This window comes from Anticarsia gemmatalis, chromosome Z, assembly GCF_050436995.1.
Source record: "Anticarsia gemmatalis isolate Benzon Research Colony breed Stoneville strain chromosome Z, ilAntGemm2 primary, whole genome shotgun sequence".
In the NCBI taxonomy this organism is placed as follows: domain Eukaryota; kingdom Metazoa; phylum Arthropoda; class Insecta; order Lepidoptera; family Erebidae; genus Anticarsia; species Anticarsia gemmatalis.
In genome coordinates this window covers 5,710,015-5,731,488 of record NC_134776.1, presented here as the reverse complement: position 1 = coordinate 5,731,488, position 21,474 = coordinate 5,710,015, and the positions used below count along the sequence as shown (strand labels likewise).

General features: G+C 33.3%; 1 protein-coding gene across 12 annotated transcripts in view; it reads right to left on the bottom strand.

Annotated features, from left to right (window-relative positions):
* LOC142986186 (coiled-coil domain-containing protein AGAP005037) overlaps window positions 1-21,474 on the bottom strand; it is a 387,196-nt gene that overhangs the window by 114,787 nt on the left and 250,935 nt on the right. For all 12 annotated transcript variants that reach the window (XM_076134511.1, XM_076134516.1, XM_076134514.1 and 9 more), the window contains 2 exons: window positions 20,426-20,597; window positions 6,176-6,374 (listed from right to left, as the gene is read on the bottom strand). In XM_076134511.1, coding sequence (XP_075990626.1) covers window positions 6,176-6,374; window positions 20,426-20,597 — 371 coding nt within the window. The remainder of the gene's footprint in view (window positions 1-6,175; window positions 6,375-20,425; window positions 20,598-21,474) is intronic.

Below are 21,474 nucleotides of genomic sequence, written 5' to 3'. Positions count from 1 at the left end.
CCGGAACATGTTTTGCGAACACGTTATTCCTTTTTGGCTGTTTAAAAAAAACAGTTCGTATCTTCTTCTATCAAATGTAGTTTTAGTACCTACCAAAAATTAACTGCTCTACTCATGAACTCAGTAAAGAAAGGCTAGAAATTACGAAACTTTTGTCGTCTATAACACGGATGGCGAATATGGTAAAGTCATCATGCGGTCTCTTTCAATGCATTGTAAAAATTACAGATACCATTTTTTTCTTCGTCTTATAATTAAAAATGAATAGTCCAATGTGTTGCTGAGCGCTAAACTCAAAAAGGGCTCAACCAATTCGATCTATTATTTCTATAAAACGTAGGTATTTAAGCCACGGGAGTTTGGAATGGAAAAAAAATGTAAACAGAATTCGCTAGCGAGAAAAATCAAAATTGTCTTAGTTGACAAAATTAAAGCAGAGATTACTTTCCACTAATAGGTTATTGAAATTCAAGTCACAAAAATAAAGCGTTTTTAGTCAGTAGACAGTGGAAAGATAGTGCATTGAAATGTCGGAATAACAACTACTTTTTCAAGCCTTTTCTAAATTTAGTTCATGCCCCACAGGATCAAAGGATTTCCTTTGAATTAATAGTACAATGGTACAGTTTGGACGTACAGGTCCGTCTTTTCTCCAGGAAAGAGTCGGAATTTCGGGCGTTAATACCCCCATGCCCGATCATAATCGGTTCAAACAGAACTGCCCTTTGAAGATTCCCCCTTTGAATGAATAGAGGAAAAATATACGTGTAATAATACCTTATTTTTCACTATTTATGAACGATGTTTTCTTTTTAAGATAAATATGTTTTTGTTCACTGCATTATCCTGCTTTTACTTAGGTTTAATCTAGAAATAAAAATATTGTTTTATCATACATAACATAAAATCTTTAATACGCATATAGAATTACGCCGTTTGCCCTCGAGGGTAGACCAAGACCAAAAAACGCCACTTGCTATGATCGTTATAAACTTCTTTTGATGCTTCATTGATAGCAATACATCTGGACATACAGGACCACCGGTTACTAGTACTACGTTTTTCGATAAAATCCGTGCGAATCTAAATTGTGATCCGTGAATTCTATCCCGCGGTGTCCTCCAGGCGTTTAACACGTGTATATTACATGTTTATTAATTTCCTTTATATTCAGATTTCGTTAAATACAATTAAAAAATCGCAGTTAGCAAAAATATCGGAGAGTACTCCGTGTAATCTCCAAGCATGATTTAACTTTTTAGGCTCTATTTTGATTCAAATTTCACTCGCATACGTCATACATACAAACATAAAAGTACGCCTTGCCTCCACGGGATTAGGCAAAGACCAAATAAAAATTGCACCCACATTGGTTTTAACATTGTAATGTTCGTGTTTCACGGGTCTGCGCACGTTATTACAATTACATTATTTTTCTATTAGTTTCTTTTAGATATAGTTTTCTACTAGGAAGTATTAATGTAAACTTTTAGCAAACCAATTTTTGCATGAAAATGTGTAGATTATGTTATGATTATTATTATGCTTTCATTCGCACTTACTTACACGTTTATAAGAAAAGTATAATAGTAAATAGAATTAGGTCAACCAAATAAACGAATGCGTTCTATCCGTGACGTCATTCCCCTGATTAGAATTGAGGACTGCAGTAAGAATAGCTTTCGGTACACTCACTGTGCATGCGGCATAGTTTTAAAATAAACTGGTCAAGTGCGAATACAGTGCAGTCAAATTTATTTTCGATACTATTTTCTCGTTCTCGTAATCTTTACCGAGAGATTGCGAAACGTCTAGTGGATGCTACACGTAAGGTGCTGGCTTTTACTTGGGCCAAAGGATAAGCATTGCCGTCGAAGGTGGCAATGCTGCCAGTGTTTTGGGTACGTTACCGGTCGACGGTGATGAAGAGAAATACTACGACGCTTGACGCACTCCCTTTTGTAGATATTGTAAATATTTAATTATTACAATTTAATTTTGGTTTTTGTACAATATTAAAAATATTAGTTTTTTATTTTTTACCTTGCATTAGATTTTATTTTCATAATATTACAATATAATTTATATACCTTAAAATGCCTACCGTTTCGGTGCAGGTTGCACTCGCCGCCATGGCTGGGGTGCGCCGAAAAGTTAGACATTCCAAGGCATATAAATTGTATTGTAAAATTATGCAAATAAAAATATTTTTTTCACGTAAACTGTTACTACAAGTAGCAAGTATATTTTTGTGTCAGAATACGGTTCAACTGGCGTTTTACTTCTACAACTACTTTACTCTCAATACATTATTTAAAAGTTTAAAAGCATTGGTGCATACCATTTGTAATCCAAGTGGTGTACGTAAGTGACTGATATCAAATATGTAACGTCTTAAATAGCACGTCCAATAGTCAAAATGTTTAAAAGTGGAAGAGTTCAAATTTAAAGTGACACATCAATGATTACTCCTTAGCGAATTCAAGGCATAACCCATGTTTAACAAGCCTACCTACCTATCTATTCTTCTCAGCAGTGGGACATTTATAAAATTACTAACTACATACAGTCTATCACTTCTGAGCCACACAGAATTGTATCAATTCGAAACAAAATATTTTAAAACGACACATTTCTATGACACCAAGTTACGTATTTTAAGGACAACTCAAAAATTACTTGGTTCAACTTTAATAAATTATTCAAATTCCAAGAACAATTAAAATTGGTTGTTAAAACATATTAATGAAGTATCTTAAAAAAAACCCGTCGGATCTTGAAGCTCATTCCTCTTTTTATGAAGTTGGATATAAATATAATGTTTACATAAAAATTTGCATTTTCGATAGCTCACCGTTTTCCTTTTTCCGAAAAGCGAGTGATGATAATAATTAGCCTTAATATTCGAGGATTTAAATGTGAATGCCCTGGGATCACGTGTTGCAAGCAAGCTACTACCTGCCATTACCAAGAAATATGCTTTTATAATATTTTAATATTCACATGCACTACTTTGATATAAAACTTAAATATGAAAATTGGAGTGAAATTTGAAAGCCGTACTTATTCTTTATTTTATAAAAGTTACAGTGACACACCGTACGACCCCTAGGTTTGCTTATTATGTTCTAAGCTTCTGATCGATATGGAATATTCTAATAGGAAAAAAAATCTTCCGAATGTGACTTTTTCTCTTCTACCGATATAATTGTAGTCAATAGTTATATTGTTTAGAAAAATGTTTTACTCTACATTATAATCGGGTCAGTATCGTGCCTATTCAATCACCTATTTTTCTGTTACCTCATTAAGGTCAACATAAAGCAAGATTCTCATCAATCATTGTTACTCTGATTTAAGAGACTTTGTGGGAGGACCAGGAGAGTGACGTCATCAGGTTAGCCGTGTGTGGGTCAACATACGATAATGAGGTTGACATCTTTTTGGCAGAAAGTATTAAGACTTACTGATGGACGTAGCCATAAATAAATCAATGAAAAAAATTAATCACTTTTTTAATGAACGATCAAAATTTTCCGTTTCGGCTCCTAATGATTAAGCTCAGCGAGCACTGCTGCGTAGCCTTTTAGGTTTGTAGATACAATTAAAAGATCGAACAAATTATATTTGTATCTAGCACTAAATATTTATAGTTATTTCGTTTTAACGAAAAGAAAGCCGACAATTTTATTGCAACGAAGAGGACGCGCAAGCAATTCGCTGTCACTCGAGTTTAAAACTACCAAATCTTCAAATATTATTGTAAATTATAGTGATACTAGGTAAAAGCACAAGAATAGAAAGGGTTCGGTAAAGTATCATATTGTGAAACTCAACGAATGAATATCTCGCATCAACAAAAATATATATTACTTATACTTTTCATCAGTGCTTTTAAAAGGCGGTAAGTACCTCTCCCTTTGAACTGCCATTAATGGGTGTGATGCATCAATTAGCGATCATCTCTGTCATTTTTGGGGAAAAGGCTTGGTCAGGTCGATGACTGGCGGTCTTTATATTATCGGTAGCTTCGACATGGACGTTTTAAATTGATGTCTACTGAATTAATTGCCAATTAAAGTACGGAATTAATATTCCACATCCTGAAAATTTGTTTTGCCCAGTAAATTGTTTTAAGTATGCATGTTACGTATCAAAACAGATTAAAGCAACAAATAAAAAAAAGTAATTGAAATTAAGTATTCTATTTGGCTCATTCTGAAGCTTTTATTATCAACAACAATTAGTATAGATTTAGGGAATGATCTACCTTTATTAAGCAGATCTCAATGTTCCCATATTTCCCAGGCAGTGATTTAAACTTACCAACTTCTTCAGAAAGATTAGATAAGAAAGAATAATTTCTCATTTTTAAAGCCTTTAATGTTCTTTTAGTCTCCGTTTCTTTATTCTGTTCTTTAATACTAATTGAACACTTGTATTTAGTTAATTAAAGAAAACTTTCAGATTCAGATGGTAAGTGAGTTCTTGTTTAAGATAGTTTTGACTCGCGATTTAAAGAGATTTCCATAAAATTTTCAGCATCAATCGGCGAAAAAACTTTTTCTTAAAGGCAGTTTGATCTCTAATTAAAACTATGGAGTCAGTTTTGCTAGGAATGATTTCAAAATACTATAAAGAATAAAATTTTACCACGGAGACAGAAAGTCCTAGTTGTTTAATGATAAACTTTATTAAACAAATTGCAATGAGTCGAAAACATAAGATTTTACACACCTACGTACTAATGGCGTACATACGTAATGGCTAAACGAGGACGAATTTTAAACACTACTACCTACACCTTTGGGCATAACAGGCGTGATATCATGTTACATATTTATGTATGTATGTAAAACGCAAGTTGTCATTGCTTAAATTCACTTCACACTTAGAGCAGCTAAAGTAACAAAAGTGAACAATTTTCAGTAACATCTAAGCTTTCAATTTCATTTCCTAATACACTGTCCACTACGAAAAATCGGAAATCCCAGTTCCGAGCACATTTTCCGTGATTTTCCACTATTTACTCTTTTGGAAACATTTTTGTGACAGTATCAAGAAAATATAAGTTTTAAAAGAAAATTTTGAGATTCGATATTGGATAATAATTTGTCGGACACAAGGACTCTAGTTTAAAGAAGTTTTGTGACGCTATAAATAACAATCTTAAAGAGATATTTACACGTGACCACTAAATTTTAACTAATTATGGTAACTACGGTGCGTGAAGACGAAATATCGTAAAATCTTGAAGATGTTCCTTAATGACGATTTTCTATTTTATTTTTGAACGTAGCAGGCAGTATCAGATAAGTATGCCATAGTCTTGTTGTTGACATTTTATAAATGGTAGCATAGTAATAAGAAACGAACAAAATTTCCACGAATACTAATTTTCATTGATTATAGCAAAGTCTGATGCTTTTTCTTTCTTGCAGTGTATAGAATTCAAATATTTTCGTGTCAAGTACATGACTAATTGACAATGACTACCGAGCTTTTGCTACCACCCTTTCCTTTTTGGAAAGCTAGAGTCCAAAGAAATCAAATTTTGTCACTGACAGAATACTGTCCAGAGATTAAATTAAAATCTGAGTACATAATACGTTTTTGTTCCGGGGGCACTTTGCCATAACGCAGTTATTTTGCACTGAGAGCGGACAGACAGGTAATTAATTTGATATGCTTCGATTCTCGGGGGTGACATTAAGTAGTTTAAAATTTGTCTGGCCTATTAAATGCAGTGCTTTTTCAACAGAGATGTATTTAACGTAAGCATGCAAGAAGTGCAACAATTTCATATGACGTTTTAAAAAGAAAATCTGCGAACATGTTGTTTTAATCAAATATTTTGCTACTAAATCAGAACAAGTGTGTGTGATAATATTATTATGTAGCTTTGTACAATATTAGTTTTCTAACCTTGCCGGTAGAACCACTTCCAGCTTTTCTCCATACGCCTTTGCTTTTCAAACGTATAGCAATAAATTAAACCAAATCTTCATCAGGAAGCATAATCAGTACAGTTTCCTGAGACTCACGTGGGCTAATTATAACTGAATGACGACTACTGCAGCCTTTGTGATGTCACGTGAATGTAGCTAACAAAGTTTCTTTTAGAACTGTCACCGCGACGCCGAGGCGTATTAAAAAGTAATATGTAGGTACTAACCTGTCATCCTCCAGTTCATAAAACATATCCTTCGAGGAGTCATGTATGTAGATCTTGACCATGGGACTGTCCATGTACTGCATCGTCAGCTGTTTGGGGAAGGAACGAACGAAGAGCGCCTTCACCGTGTCTATTGATGTGATCTCGTTGGGGAGGAGAGCTCGTTTCGTTTCATTTCTGTACTGAAGAAACACCAGCCCTGTGGACAAAGAAAACAATTCGGTATAGGTTACATGATTTCAAATATGTTTTTCTGAAAGTATATTTCATTTGAAGTGGCTCTGTTTTTATTTAAAAGCAGGGTGTGTTACTATTGATTATTATCAATGATACGAGTTTGTGTCACTCATATGTATACCTTATATTATTTATAAAGAACAAAGAAATTAATATTTTTACTTGATAATAACAAAGTCTGTTTTAAAAAAAACATGTTGCCTGGAAAATTTTAAAATATCGGAATATCAAAATCATATAAAAGTCGACCCTGGGGCTTCAATAGCTTATAGTATAAGAATAGTGTATAACATTAATAAATAATATGAATCAATGAAATGAATGAAATAAATGTATGAAAAATATGTACCTAAATTCGCCAACTATTATTACTGAAACAACTTAAAATCGGTAACGTAAGTGAATCTGACGCTAAAAGTTTCTTATAGAAATGAGTCATTTTTATTTCCCAACGCGACAAGTAGGCCGGGTTTCATCACTTTTTAATATCAGTCAGATAGCTTTATAGACGCAATTAACTAATTTTAATGACAGCCGATATCCTAAAACGTGCCTTATAAAACACAAAGGAACAATTGGTAAGTATTTTATGATATTTGTGAATGGGTCACAAAACAACCTTGGTAAGCGTAGCTTAACCTGAGAGAATAATCGAGTGGCTGTTGTTACTTAGTAACGAGCTTTTCTTAGGAATGCTAATGAGAGCGTTTCGTAAAAAAATGTTTTTGGTCCCTCTAGCGTAAACCCACTTGTAACGTACATTCAACAGTTTTCATTGTTTAAATCAATTTCGTACTAAAACCATAACATTCAATATTACAACGGTTCCAGTAAAACTGAGAATTCGTTTAAAATACATAACATAGTTAATGAGTTATGGAAACAACTAAAACAAACTTGTATTGCGATCGACCACAATTTCAAACAATACCTTAGCTTTCATATAGTTTATTATTATTTACCGTTCGACGTTAAATTGTTTATTGAGTTATGCCAATATAATTATGTAAATCTGTTCAACGTTGTGTTTATTACACACTGGCTTAGACCCGCCATTTCGTCCGCGTATTTTGCCAGGTGAAAATTGTTTGTAAGTTTGCATGTTTTTTATTATGATTTTTAGTTTTGCAGGACAACGTTAAGCATTTCTTTTGACCACTGAAAATCATAGTTAACTGAAATGAGATTGAATATTGTGGAACATTTTGTACATACTATAAGTATAGGCATCAAATTGACACTCTAATCAAAATGTTTTTGTTGTTTTTACGTTAATAAGCTATTAGTTAGTTTAATTATAACAACGATTTTAACTAACAAAACTACGATTTAAGAAGAGGATGTTACAAAATTCGTTGTTAAAACTTTCGTAAAGTCGTAAAGTCGTAAGTGCTTTTCTGCTTTACTAACTTCAACGATTAGGTAGATATGTGTAAATGAATGTTTATTTCTTCTAGAACCAGTGGCAAGTCAACACAACTCTAAGAAAAAAAGTAAAAATGTACTCTTGCCGTGACTAATTTAAAATACTACACATTAACTCGATACTAAACGCACGTGCCCTTTTAATCATAAAATAAATATCAATATACGCGAAAGATAATCTTCGTACCCCTTTAAAGCGCATCATACGCTCCGATGAGCGCAAGATTTGACATAATTAAACTACGTAAAGAGGGGGAGTGCAGAAAGAAATAACAACCAATTAGGCTCAAATTTCGAGCGCTAGGCAACCACTAGTTATTATAAAATTCCTTGTAAGGCTTGCTACACACATATTCGATTCGGCACGGTCGGTTCGGCAATTTTTATCGAACAACAAATCTGACTCAAAGCAATAACTGCACTTGTTCGGTTTGTGCCGATTGTTTAAACTTTTAGGCGCGGCAATGCCGAACGGCATTTTTACCCGAAAATTCATCTACACATATTCTACTTTTCTGCCCGGCTAAGCCAAATAATGCTGAACTGAATATGTGTGCAGAAAGCCTTACAGCCCTTACATAATATAGACCCCTACTAATTAATCTTTATTAGTGAAAAAAATAATAGTGTCGGTTCCAAACCAAGGTATTAATATACCTTATAGGTATACATATGTACATAAACCACGCCTTTTTTTGTAGGTAGAGATTAATATGAAACAGCGTGAAACAGCGATAAAAATAAAAATATTTTTTTAAGTAGAGACAAACCCGCCCCCCCCATATAGGACGAAGGGTGCAATTCATATTTGCTTCTACCGAATCATCCGTGACGTACCTAAGGCATACATATTAATATGCTGGACCCCTTTGAAGCGGATATTTTGACATCATTGCGATTTAACTAGAGATGTCCACTATTTGCTTATTTCAAAGGGCTAAATTAAGCAAACAGTTTTATTTCGTAAGGGGAACGATTAGATGCGAATACAGTTTTTTAACAAATTTTTGAAATCCACAACATATCTATGTGTATAGACGTATGTTTTGTATGTTTGTCTAGCCGGTCGAATTCAAAGAGCCAAAGTAAAAGAAAATATCACCTCTTACGTTATATCGATAGATTCGTTAGTTACTTTTTAATGGTAATCGGAAGTAGCACGATACTTTTGTGGCTGAAAGAATGGAATTGTTTTATTTATTTATTACTATGATATAAGAAAAAAATATTGTAGCAATCCCAATTAGGTCGCCAGGGAGTTCTATAAACAAGGCTAATAGTGGACAACTTTTGGCTGACAAAATGATTTAAAATACTAACAGTTACGACTAAGGTTTTGAGATAGAAATGTATTTGCAACGGTTGTGCTCTTAATACAGTGCAGTTGTTTTCATACCCACGAATTATAATTTACTTAAACGCTTTTCCACAGTGCCATGTCCGTGGCGCAATTGCTAAGACATTGGACAATGAAAAGGAAATTCGTAAAATAAAAGCAAGCCAGAAAATATATATTATACATACATTCATTCTTCCCACAGGGAATAGGCAGAAAACAGACTCCATAAAATTAGAATGCTGCCTTAGCTCTTGAAATAAAATTATAAATAATGTAATCTATCTAATGAATTCTAAAAAGTTTTATTAAAATTGCAGGTCGTAGTTCAGAGAACATCCAACCCACTTATTAATATAATTGGACTGATTGAATTCTGAGTAATACTGCAGTCAGATGAGTTTCAAGAAATCCGTAGAAGACATGATGTATAGAACTAATAATTTTCACCGAAGCAATTTGCAAAGGCTTCTCCGGGTATTCATTATACATTTTTAACATGAATTCGTAATTCTATTATATGATGAATATCATATCTTACAGGATTTTTTATTTTAATACTTTATATTGTTTACGCAAAAGTCTAAACACAGGCTTAGAATAATTATAGTATTTATTTGTTGGTTTACATTATAGCAATTTAATTTATTTCGTGATTTTAAGCAATATTCAGTTATACTTATAAATGTTAGAGCTTGTACGCTATGTAAATGATATTTTGATAATGGATAAATTAACTTTCATAAATTCTGCCCCAAAATATTGACAAACTACTGCGCCATAAACATGACATACATGTACCTACACTATTCATTCGTGCATCGACGAAGGGTCCGATGTTGAACGAACATTGCCGAATATAATAATATACCCGTTCGGGTATAGGTAGAGCAGTGCGATTTGGCGTAGCAAAGCGTAGAAGGGAGGAATCTATAGATTCATAAATGACTCATATTTTATGAACATTTTGTAATTTTTAAATATTATTATATTACAATAGTCATTTCGGTTTAAGCCATGCTTAATTCGGTAACGGACTTTAACAATTAAGATAACTGTCATCAAGCCATATTAAAGGTCTTTTGGACGGCTTCAACAACTGGTCTAGAATGCATTATATTATTATTATACTATATTATTATATTATCAAACAGTTATTTTAATGCGTAACAGCTAATGATAACCGGAACGCCAAATTCTAATTTACTGGATAATTTATTGTAATTAAAAGTTCTACTGTTCATGCCTTCGTCAGATCAAATAATGGCCCTAATTATATCGCTATGAAACGACTAAGCTAGTTATTAATCATATCATTTGCTCACAAATTAGGTCAAAGTCACCACTCATTCAAAGACACAATTACTGAAACTACGGCTATTTCAAAAGGTACTTTATGCTCCAATTCATAATATTTTAGATACAATAGTGATTGCTCAGTTAAGTCTTGTCCGGTCAATGGGAAGTCTATTGAAAACGATGATCCTTATTCAAATTACCAGATGTTCAACTCTATGGTTTCATCAAAAGACAATTTAGGGGAGACTTTGAAAAGCGATTTATAGTGTAACAATCATTTCGGAAGATACTTATAAACGTCCACAGTATAAAAGATGTCTTTCAATGAATAAAGCGCGTAGTTGTTTTCAATAAGATTTTTGGAATTCCCTTCCTCTTGTGGTGTACTAAATACGTATTTTGCATTGTGTAACAACCCAAACTTGTATTGTACAGTGTGTGGTAGCAAAATAGGACAGGGGTCACTGAGAATGGTTATTCAAAGTTTTGTATAATTCACAAAACGAGGTTTAAAAAACATCTGTAGCGATTTGTGTATCAATTGCTGGCTTATGAAATAGAAAAGAATTTTTAGAATGGAAATAAATTCTGTTGCTTCATGCTCTATATTGTACATATTGGTCCAAATACAGTATTTGAAGGACTTAGAGATTACCCATGCAATGGATAAACTATCAGGTATCGACTATCGAAATAAAGCCTCTTGTGGATTTACGTTCGATTTGTAAGTACTCGAAAGGTTAACAATTATTATTGTATATTATAGCAATATTTTGCAGTACGGTTAGTTATTTTGATGTTATAACGATGTAGACTGAATTACGCTTGGGTTCCGGCGAAATACAGAGAGTGCTTAACTCCTAACACTAAAAATAACTGTTTAGCTATTAATATTTACGTATGGAAATCTAATAAGCGCCCCGAGTGTGTTCCGTAAAAACTACTTTTTTCCAGTTTATTGTAATGCCCTGCTCCCGCTACAAATAAAGAAATCGCGTAACAAATACGCTTGAAAATTCGTCTATTGAAATTTCAAGCGGATGACTATAACCGGAACTAATACACATTTTATAATTCAGAATTTGTTGTTTTGGTACTGATTATAATTATTGTATCCAATAATATTATATTATATGTCAAGGCGTAAAATAAAATCATATTAGCATAAAATCTCAAGGCGGAAATAATTCTCAAAAACAGGTAAAAGAAAATTTTGAAATTTCGGACTTGAACTTTGATCAAAAGATGCTGAAAAGAAGACTGAACGAAAATGTTGTCTTTTTTGATAATCAGGTGATATTTTTTTAGCATTTCTGGAGTATGCATATTACAAGCGAATGAACTGCGTCCGGCCGGTGGGCGCGGCTCTACGTGGCTGCGTGGGTCGTAGGTGGCGGTCACGTCATCGGAAATAAGGTAGGTCTGGAAAACGGCGGCCATTCGATCCCGTGAATGAATGCAAGCTACAGGTCATTGAACCGTGAGTGCAGTGCGAAGAAGCGTGTGGAGAAAAACTACATTTCATGTCACATAGTATGCGATGTCTAATGACTTTCTATCAGTTTTTTAGTTTTTCCCAGGACGTCATGTATTTTTTTGGGGGACCGGTATGACTAGCAGTGATTTTGCTGATATTATGATGAGGTCCGGACGTCGTGTGGGAATAGCAACAGGCCTATAGTGGACGTCTATTGACTAACACGATGAAATTGATATTCTAAGCCTCTATTCAGAATGTAATCTATCTATATACATTATTATTCGTGGAAGTCCAGAGAAGGTGTAAGAGGTAAATACATTTGAAAATGCGCGGTATTAAATAAAAACAAAAATGCGTGAACGGAGCTGCGCGGGTCAGCTAGTCACTAATAAAATCGGCTGCTTTTTTTAAAGAAGAAAATATATTTTAATGTATGAAAATGCTAAGACTATAAGGTATGAGTAATAGTCGGACGCTAGATACTGAACACTGGATAGATTAATTTATTGATTATATTTTATCAAACACATCAGTATTTTTCCTACCTTTTTGTAAAATAAAAAATTGGAACAAGCAGTCAACATTTTGTACCCTTTCAAACATTAACGGTATCAAGTAATTAATAATTCAAGAACTATTCAATACTACCACTACAGGTAGCTTAAGCACAAGCCTCTACATTTCAATTGGACAGTAAATTGAACGGTATAAGACAGAGTTTCCATATCTCCCACATTTGCGAATTAATTGCATGTCAATACAGTTTCCATCGGTTATGAATTGAATGCCGACATGTCATTTGCTGAAAGAGGATCCGAAATTCTCATTCAAATAACATCGTTAGTAGTTGCATTTCAAACACAGACAAACCCTGAATGCGCTTTTGTGTGTATCCCTACTAATATTACAAATACGAAAGTTTGTGTGGACGAATAAATGTTTTTTTTCTAGCAAGAGCTATTGAACAGATTTTTATGTTTGATTTAAGTTTATAATTATCTATGAGGGAAAAATAAAAACATGGTTTAACTAATCCAAACCTACTCAACGTGTTTTTGTAAGACAGTTAATTTTAAACCCGCATTACAAATAGGATCTTTATATCCGGGAAACCTTTTCAAGCGGACGAAGCCGCGAGCATAATCTAGTAAAAGGAAATGCCAATAGCCACTGCAATAACCATGCGAATATATTTAGTAAATACCTACTAACAATATGGAATGCAACTTGTATGAAACGGTAACAATAGTTTTGCAATGTTTTGATTACAATTCCAATTTCGGATTTGTTTTGAATACTGAAACGTGATCATTTGTGACATTGTTTTTGGGGTTTCGGTCGATATTATAATGTTTATTATGGTCTTTAATGCCAACCTTTTTTCCGAGCGGTAGATCAGTAGGATATGCGACAATACTACAATAGAATACAAAATCTTAAGCTCACTTGCGTAAATGCACTTGTGATAACTTTAGAAACGCCAAAAACTTATGGTGAATTTGTATTTCTCGTCTGACTACACCTTTGGTTATAAACAACAAGCGTAAGGTTTTAAAAAGTCTACATAATGATGAATGAGATAATAAGATAATAAAATTAGTTCTTCGTAAAAATATTTACAAAACCTATTTACTATAACTACGTTTATTGGCAAAGACTTAAAGACTAAGCTAAGCAAAGGCTTGGCTTATTTCAATGAAAATCGCATCCTACTATCTCTGTAAACATCAACAACGTCGTCTTTTTCCAAAGCGTTTTTTTTACTAATTAAAGTAATTAAAGTACCAAAAAATTGTCCTAGATTAATTGTCAATAACCTAAAATGGTATTTTTCTGATTTGCTTACAACGCCATTTTACATGAAATTTCGGGTATCAAAACTGGTTAGGCTTGCTACGATAACCCCTCCATCTGAAATAAGGATGCATTTATACGCTGAAAGAGTAACGCATGATATCCGTATCCCGTTTTAACATATGACTGCATCCCTTTCTTTCAGATAGTGGGAGAAAAAGGGGTGGTGGTCAGGGAGTGTTTTGATTTTTTTTTCTTACTTTACTACTACTACATATTGTGCTACTATATTGCAATTACTATATTGCACGCCTATAATCTCAATAAATCATTTTTTGCTTTCTTTCGGCGTTTAAGCATTTGACTAATTTGAAGAAGTAGTTTTTGCGACCTATACTTTTTATGAAATTAACAATATTATCGCTGCTTTTATTTGAAATGAAGATTGCCTATCAACTTTAACACTTCAAACGATCAGTTTAGATAAGAATTTTTAGAAAAATAGATTTGCTTTTATGCCTATTGAAAGCGATCTGTGTTCCAAATAAATTATTTTTTTGGGATTCGTGACCTACTTTATTTCGTGACCTATCGATGCGTGCGTCATACAGCTTAATAGGTTATAGGGCGTTTCGTTGTGTCACAAACAGGTAGCATTAATAACGTATTAATATTTCGTAATAAAGCAAATTTTATCTCTCTTTTCATACCTATTTATTCATTTGAACTGATCAGCCTAAGTAACACGTGAGCAGCATTTTTTTTAATTAATCTCAATTTTGAACTAATGTATGGGAGAGATTTTAAAAGGCGGATTAAAGATGCTTAGTAAACATTTAGCCGGTTATGATTTTTTGGGAAGACTTGCGGTCGCCCGCATCGTCTACGTGGGCTTTTGTTTTCTCTTGTATATTCCCATTTATTGATTGGTAAAACCTTTTGGCGTAAGCTATTTTACATGATAGCGTGTAAAAATAAAGATAAACTACATTATACGAATTAGATTGATCACAGCATGATTTTAATTGTGATACAATGAAAATGCCCTCTAAGGTCTCAACCTTACTGTAGTACTTATACTACAAGATTGTTATAAAATTATTTCCAGCGTTCAGAGGTAAATAACCCTTGGTATAATTTGTTGAATTAAAATTCCAGCCATTTTTTTTACTACAACAGCTTTTATGATCATGAAACTAATTTTCAGGATTTTCAGTCCGTCTAAGTTTTAATTCCATGTATTAGGTTTTGAAATAACTATAACTCTTCCTACTGTTTCCTGTCTTTACGTTAGGGTTCAAGCTTAGAAATAGGGTTTATGCCATTATTTGCAATTCCATGTATGTTTATTTGTAAGATGGTACTCAATTTAGATGCAAGAGTTTTTCAGATTCAGAATTAGAAAATATATCTTTTAAACTATATCTTTTTAACTATCAAAAAGAGAAAATCAAATGAAATAGTTTTTAAGTATAAAACATTTAAAAACAATTTGAAAATACGCGCTTCGTGAGGTGTTTGTTCACGACCACGACTAGTGCAACTAGACCTAAAATATTCTATTATTTTCGAGTATTATTATCACTTACTAACTATGTCACACGAAAATATATTATAAAAGTTATGAATGAAAAAGTTAACAGAATCGTAGCGCGTGGTTTAGGGTCGATGACTTAACAACTGTTGTAGTATTTGTAGTTAAGTTTTAGTATACAATTAGTTACCTTTGGTTTACCTCTAAACGCTAAAATATGTTTTAACAATCCTATTTTAATAGGTAAACGGATCTAGGTTACTGTAAGCAGTTGTTAGTACCTAATGATATCTATCCTAGGAAAATATCTCACTAACCTAAAAATCTGGGACTCGAACCCAGTTAGAGTTTACGTTCGGCCTTAGTTTGTTTTGTAATCATTAAGATTCGTATTTCAAGTTTATAATATTGCGCTAGCACTACGCACAAAGATTCGTAGAATTCAAGAGGGTCACGACAAGCCAACCTGCCGACAATTTTTGGCTGAATTACTGAATTATAAATCAATGAAAACGATTCTCTTAGACAATGTTTAAAACTGTGATTTTTTAAAAGTTCACATTTCAACCCTTTACCTCTAATGTGTGATCTATGTTGTATCTCATTTACAACCTATGACAGGTATAGATACCTACTAACCATGCGATAAAAATGCGATAGTTTATAGACTGAAGACGTAGACTTTAGTGAGAATATTCAACTAGATCTTTATCTAGTTACTATTATTCAAGACACTTTACTATTATCAGTACAAATGTAGCACGAGAACGGATCTGCGGGTGTATACTAGACTTCTACATCACTAAATTTCATGGGCAGTGCAAACTACACCGTTAAGTAATATCAATCATTCGCAATTAAGAGTTAATTGTACCACAAGACGATCACTACAATGAAGCATTCTTGCTCTTAGTTTTGTTTCTCTTGCGAATACATTTCAATCACTCACTTAAATGCCCGACTGATTGCCTTCAATGATAATAATCTGAAGTATTACATTACAAACTAATGCTCTTATGTGACCGTGATCAAGATTTATACGCTGCTCGCCCATTTATCCTACAGCGAGTGGTCAAAATAATTTTAAGTGGCTTAAACTGTGCATACGCCTTTGACATAGCTCAGCGACTGTTAACTTAATGAATAATTATAATAATCTATTTTTATGGGCTCTGCGAAGTGCCGAGACTATGGAATGTTCGCGCTAAGGTTCCTTAACCCACTGATCGCTTACCGATGACCGAAGCTAACTAGAGGCGCCTCACTATTGCCCCCACGTGACTATGTTAAATGAGCTTTTAATGTTACCATACTTACGCTGAAGCCAAGCCTTTAAAAAATCCTCTTGCTTTCGGAGGTAAGTAGGAGTTAGTGATTTATTTTATCAGTAAATTTAATTGCAACATCTGCTGTTAGGCGACCTCTAAACAAGCAACAATATTGCGCAATAAGTTTTCTATTGCTAAATTGAACATAGCTTTGTAAGTCTCTTCTAAATATTTTTAAAATACCGCACGAATTAATCCTGAACATAATACTCTGCAATACTATTGATTGTTTAGAGGCAGCCTTATTAGATTCATATAAGAAATGGGCTATAGCAATTTCTCAGTGTTAATTTTCAAAATGCTCAACCATCCAAAAACCTTTTACTTTAACACTAAATCAATAGCAAAGCCAAGGTAGATATTAAATTCAGGAGTAGCTAGAAATGTAACTGCCATGTTAAATTGTTGACAGGTGATCTGTGCAATTGACATGCAACATTTAGAGTTACAATTGGTACGTTAGACTGTTTCTATATTCAATTTCGTCCTATCAATCGCCTGTCCTTATGTCAAAACCTGCGTAGGCTTTAGGCTATTTTGGGAATGGCACTGGTTGGTTTCCTGTATACCTAAAATAGAATTCAGTGAAAGGTGCAGCACGAAAAATGTACGCATTGAAATACATTTTTGTTAATAAATGTAAAAATTACAAGTTATAAAATAATCCAGAAAAGATTGAAACTTAGATTTTTTCGTGTCAATTATTTTGTATCTTATATCTCTTGGCATAAGATACTTTACTCTTTATCAAATCTCAGACCATTATGATACATATTGTATGGTCAGATGAAGGAAATTTTGTGTTAAAGATACACTTTCGTCCGCGGTTACGCCTTATGAAAGTGACTAATTACGACTGTAGTTAGGTGGCAGGGCTAGTGAATGAGCGGCCTAATAGATAAGGTAAGCTTAGATTATTATAATAAGCAAGTACCAGCTAGCTGTAGTTTTAGTAATACTTAAATTTATTGTTGTTAAAGTGCTTGTAAATATTGCTTTGCTAAGCATTTCATGAAACAAAGGGTTGAGTTTAATAGAGTAAGAAGATTTGTTTCGATTTGTTTTCCCTTAAAAAAATTATATTCGCGTTTAAATCCGTAAAAAATATTAGAATCTCAGTTTGTTAGTGCAGATATGTATTAAAAAAAATCTTTTTGACTCCATTAAAAGCAGCATAGGAATATTAGTATGTTAATGCAGAACGGTTATTTAATAACTTGCTTTTAGAGCGTTTCCTAAAGAAGACGGTTTGGAGAGGTAAATAAAAATTGTAGAACTGCCCTATGATAATGTTTAGTGCAGCATTAAGCTTAAGCTTTATAATAGAGTGAATAAAAAAGTTTGCAAAAATACTTATATTATGTTATTTTATTTATTGTCATATACCTCTTTCTATTTCTTAGTTTTAGAATCTTTATCAAAAAAGAAAAGCATCTTTGCAATTTACAGACAATTGTCTTACCACAATTTTATACCATTACCTACCGTGTGAAGCTCGAAGACTCGTGGACACGCCGATGCTGGACTTACCGGAGATACCAAAGTACGTAGTTCGTTAAAACCCTATTGTTGTTCATATCAAAATCCTATGTAATATTTCTGGGAAAACATGATATGCATATTTTAGTCAAGGCACGTTCCCGCACAATTAGTCGTCCAGTGCGGAACATTCATACAAGTTTCCACACAGCTTTGAGAATGTAACATGATTGCAGTAAATTACACTGCATTGTTTGAATAAAAATATTTCTGTTGTATGTTTTAAAGGGCGTGGTGTAACCAAGCGAGAATAGCTGGAGTAAAATCGAATCATATGCTCAAGTTAGCTCCGATTGTAACCAACAACTCTGGTTGAAATAGTTTCTTGAATACCAAGATGTTGTTTATAAACTAGGGTTATAACCAAACTACGCATTTTATACTTCATACAAGCTTAATAAGTTGAAGAAATGAATGAAATTTAATATCAAATTTTAGTCATTATAATTATTTTTGGTTGTTTCTTCACCATATCTATCAATATATCGATTAACTTATACAATACAATATTGTTAGTACACAAGAATAAAAAACATTGTCCCTATTAGTTAATGTCCGGTCGAAACCTACGTTGTCACTCTTATTAATTTTATGCCTGTATACCGTGTTTACGTTTATGAAATAAAGCCTTAACTTTCTATGCGTGGCAAATGTACCAAAAAAACCGTCGTCTTTTGCTTTCTTCACTTTTCTTCACAGTACTATGTGCTAAATGTCGATGTAGTAGTGAATACCAGTGAATGTAATTGCCGATTTTTCCACAGGTACTTGAAATCATAGTGAAACATGAAGTATGAGAAGTTTATTTAATTGAATGAAAAGATTACAATAGCATTATAAGTTTGAATTGATGAAACGCAGCCTACTGAACATTACTACAAGCTGAGTAAACTTGGATCAATCCCGGCGATCGTCGAGCTCTCTAAATGTATTCTTCGACTTCCAAAAGCCGCTCTAGAGAAAAAAATTGAACAGTTAAAGCATTTATCACTAAATCATTATAATAATTTCCGTATGTGCAGTAGTTATCAAAATATGATGTGAAAATAAAAGCTGAATAAAAAGAAAATAAAACCATGTAAATATAAGAAGAATAGATGTCATGAGTTTTAGAACACGAGAATGTTTGAAAATAAATCAAAATGATTGAAATCCTACCTAATGCTTATTTATCTAAATACAAAAGCTATCATGGGAAATTTCTCCTCTAGTTCACTTTAGGAAGCTTGTTAGACCATTGTTCAAATTATCGCAATCATCGATGTTTTTCATCCAGTATCAATGAAACTCTATTATTTCCTGTACTGACTAATAGCGCGTTTTAGTCACTCAAGTAGTGCATAATAATTTATCTGAATTCATGATTTAAAATGCTAAACATAAACATTCTATATCTCATTCCTATTGCAATCATAACGAGTACTTTTTAAAATAATCCAACTTTATTCTATAATCTTTGCTGTGTGAAAAATAGTTATGTTTTTATTTTTAAATGCGAATAGTTTGAGGTGTTGTAACTTTTCACCGGTCTGTTGGAAAAGTATAGCTTAGTCTAAAAACTAAATATAAAATATATATTTCTGATTATCATTCGCATAATGCTAATATCAGCCACCGAATTATTTACAACGAAACTAAATTATCTTTACAAATAAACATGACTGCGCACAGCTATTACTTCTTTAACGAATTCAAAATTATTTGTGACTGAAAATAAAAATTGATTAATGAAAAATAATAAAAAGTTAAATCATAACAGTAACTGTGATCTGTGTGTTGATGATTGTCTTTGATTAAGAAATTAATGAGACATGAATGAAATTCTGTTCGGAACATTATATATTTCTAAGTGTTTGAAGCCGTGAAAGAATTATGTTAATAGTAAGGCCATCGCGTAAATTACGCGTTGCAAAATCATTTACACAGTAAATCATAGTTTTCCATATGTATTGAATAGTACTTTGATGAATAATAATTAAATTGGCCGTTTTTTATATTAATTTACACCGTTTTTATATTTTACAAGTGGTATAAATTAATAGAATGATCATAATTATTTCAATGCTTGTGAAACAGCATTTGAAGCCGATTTTTCTATCGTCACTTGACCCTTTACGTACTAACGGTTAGCCGCGGCTAGCCGCTCCTGCGGCTAACCTTAAGGGCTTACTTGAAACATAAATTTTACAGTTTCACAGTTCATCGGCCGTTTTTTCAATCGAATGACGTGATAATAGAAAAATCGGACTACAAAAGCGTTGTACTCTCCGATCCTTACCGAGGGGTCTCTCGAGAGTTTTACTCGGGGTTCGGACTACGGGGAGGGACGATCGCTGTTTGCCCCCACGCCGAAAGCCAGTGGAAGCGGTCTCCACCTCGCTCATGATGCCGGGGTCGTCATCGAAGAGCATGTTGTTAGTTGGCGGTGGGTAGCCGCGAGGAAGCGGCGGCTGAAACAATGTCTGGATTTAGACAAAAATTAAATGCTTATGCGACTAATACCAACTTAACACCAAAGATTTCAAAATCGCCCTGGTTAGGTATCGTAAGGATAAATAATCTTTACTGTAAAGTAAATTAATAAGATCCCTTTAGAGAAGAATCCATCATTTTACAACTTGGTACCATCTCTCCAACGTCGAGACGACTCGTAAAGCGGACACGCGACCTCAATAAATTACGTTTCCTTATTTCTGAGAATTTAACTTTTCTATGGCGGTGGAAAATTGCGTTAGCGTGTAAAAAACCCTCTTTAAGATCACACCCGTTTATCGGTCCTAACCTTAACGGATAGATGTGACGCGAGAGGTATAATAGACACTGAGTGATTATGATACGAGAAAAATTTAAATAAATCGTTTAACAACGAATTTGTAAAGCCCAATACGTAGTTAACACAACTATCAACAAAAGTTCAAAATAAACCGATAATAATGACTTTACACATCCATTTTATTGATTTTTAAGGCCCTCGTTGTATAGTAATCATAAGTTATACATTTACTTTATTAATTCACATGTTAGCAAGTCTAAAATAGATCCCGAAGATGAATAACCGAACTCAGTTTAAACAAGCGATTTAGCGTAAACGACCGTAGTAAATTCCTTAAATATTCACAACAACATTTCATAGGTTTGTTAATGAAGCTCTCTGTTTCGCAAACGTTTAGGCCGATATTTAGACAGAAATATATCCATCGCGAACAAGGTATCGAGTATACCGTACCGTAGCTTCACAACAGCGCCTATTAACGATTTTCGAATCTGAAATTCTGGAGTTGAATGGAGTTTGTACTGCGAGTATGATATTACACCATGGAGCTTATA